Genomic DNA, 2,533 nt, shown 5'->3' on the forward strand with positions numbered 1-2,533 from the left:
CCCCCAAATCTCAGGCTGTCTTGTGTACGGCCTGGCCGGCGGCCTAGGAAATCAGCTCAGGACGTCTATCCCCCTCTGTGTGCTGTGCGGGCTTGTGTTTAGGGGGGCAGAGTCGGCACAGTTGGGGGGAGGCCTGAGCTGGCAGGATGTTTGGTCTTTTCTCCAGCAGCAGCAGCTTCTGCCTCCTCCACACACAAAGTTCTGCTTGGCTTAGTTTCTGCAATAAAACTTAGTTCTGTTCATACCATCCACAGGAGCATATTGTACAGTGGTTGATTTTACACAGTGGTTGGGCTCTTGGGATCTTATCAAAGGGACCCTTTGGATTCTGCTGAAATCTGCATGCGAAACCTTGCTTTGCTTCTGAACTGCGGAGGCAGTAATCATATAGAATTATTAGGCATATAGGGGGACAAAGCCTGCTGAGAGATAATCAGCATGACTTCTGCAAAGCAAAGTCCTGCCTCACCAACCTTCTGGAGTTCTTTGAGAAAGTGAACCAAGCATGTAGACAACAGTGACCCAGCAGACCTTCTATACCTGGACTTTCAAAAGGCTTTTGACACGGTACCTCACCAAAGACTTGGCAGTCATGGATAAGAGGAGGACTGGTTACATGAAAAGAAGCAAAGAGTAGGAATCAGTGGACAGTTCTCACAGTGGAAGGAAGTGGGGTCCCACAAGGATCGGTTTTGGGACCGATACTATTTAATTTATTCATCAGTGTTCTAGAACGAAGGGCAAGTAGTGTAGTGGCCAAGTTTGCAGATGACACAAAATTATTAAAGTTAAAAGTGGTTGTGTCAGTCTTTTTGGGCAACTCCCTATTTATAGAAATGTTGAGCTCTTAAATAACATTACGGTCACTCACTGTTCCCAAGCGGTGCAATCACTTTTACATCTCTCACCAGGTCTTGGGCGTTAAGTTAGGACCAAATCCAGGATCACCTCTCCCCTGGTAGGTTCCGTGACCATCTGCTCCATAGTCACCCTCTCAGTGGTCAGGCCTAATCCACTTCCCTCTAGAACAATGACAGCTACCCCCTCATCTCTTATGGCGGAGTTATTCCAAACCAGATACATTTCATCTTGTCGGTTCCCCATCCCTGAGTCTTTGCCCAAAGACTGCATGTACTTGGGGGCGGAGAGCCTGCCGTTTTGCAGAATGCTCCTGTTAACCCACAGGATGAGGTAAAGCCCTCTATGAATGGGTGGGAGGCTCCCCCCCAGGTCTGCCCTTTCCCTCTGGTGCAGCTGTTGGCACTGATGTTGCTCCATAGCGTTGCTGAGCTGCTGCCTGGCTGCTGCCGACACATCTTGGAGGTACACCACTGTGGTGCCTCCCTGTGCATCCCCCCCCCCCAAGATTATGCTGCCAGTCCTTTAGGTGTGACAGCACAGATCTTAGAGGGCAGACCTTTTGCCATGCCTTGGCCAGAGCCATTTGCATCTGTGAACATGGAAGCGTTCTGTGAGTCACTGCCCTGACCCCTTTCCTCTTTGCCAGCTATGAAGTTGCAGCCAGGTTCCATCTCGCAGACAGTGTGGTCACAGTAGATCGAGAAGGGTTGCGCTGTTAGTCTGTAGCAGGAGAACAGAGCAAGAGTCCAGCAGCGCCTCAAAGACTTAACAAAATACATGGCGCAGGGGAGGAGCTTTCCTGAGTCACAGTTCACCTCTTCAGATAGGTGAGACTTCAGAGACTCACGGAAGTTCATACCCTGCCACACATTTTGTTAGTCTTTAAGGTGCTACTGGACCCTTGGGGTGGGTGGGTGGCGAAATCTACGGGGATATCTTTCAGCTTCCTGAAATCTCTGTTTCTTTGGACGGGACAGCCGAGATCTCCTGTAACCACACCGTCTCTGGATACAATGGGCTCTTCTGGTACAAGCACAGCCCCGACACAGCCCTTCGCTCCATCATCTTTACTTACCTTGAGGCAGTGAAAGAGGGACGGTTGACGATGGAGGTGGACAAGCCCAACCTGGCTACGAAGCTCTCCATCAGCCAGGTGGAGATAGAGGACTCTGCTGTCTACTATTGTGCTGTGAGTGACACAGTGGTGGGGAAGGCAAGGGGGCCAGAGCAGAAACCAACAGGGGGAGTGGCTTAAGTCCTCTGAGCTGTAGGTTCGTTTTCTGCTGGAGATGCATTCCAGGGGCATGCTCAACGACACTTCCACATCTCCAGATAGTTTCCCTGTAGTTGATACCTGTGTTGGACATCTGGTGACGTTTGAAATACAATATCAATATCGTATCCCTGATTGCAATATTCAACAGAGCAGACCAACACGGCCATGCACTTGAATCTATCTTCATGCAATATTCAAGAGTTAGCTTTCAGTGTTCTGGAACAAAATTTGAGTTCAGTGGTGCCTTTCAGACCCACAAAGTTTTACTCAAGGTCAGTGTTCCCTCTAAGCTGAGTCGGTGTGAGCTAGCTCACAGTTTTTTAGCCTCCAACTCACACATTTTTGTCTAAGCTCAGGGAAGGAAGGCTCCAGAGCAAACGAATTTATGCAGCAGCC

The 2,533-nt window shown here is 49.6% G+C and overlaps 1 protein-coding gene across 1 annotated transcript in view; it reads left to right on the forward strand.

Moving 5' to 3' along the window:
* The first annotated feature begins 1,458 nt into the window (after positions 1-1,458).
* Positions 1,459-2,533, forward strand: part of DHX38 (DEAH-box helicase 38) — a 14,663-nt gene continuing 13,588 nt past the window's right edge. The window contains 2 exon segments of the mRNA XM_015428210.1: positions 1,459-1,471; positions 1,839-2,050. Of these exon segments, the coding sequence (XP_015283696.1) occupies positions 1,459-1,471; positions 1,839-2,050 (225 nt within the window).

The sequence above is a fragment of the Gekko japonicus genome, unplaced genomic scaffold (genome assembly GCF_001447785.1).
Source record: "Gekko japonicus isolate JY-2015 unplaced genomic scaffold, Gekko_japonicus_V1.1 scaffold1901, whole genome shotgun sequence".
Classification (NCBI taxonomy): domain Eukaryota; kingdom Metazoa; phylum Chordata; class Lepidosauria; order Squamata; family Gekkonidae; genus Gekko; species Gekko japonicus.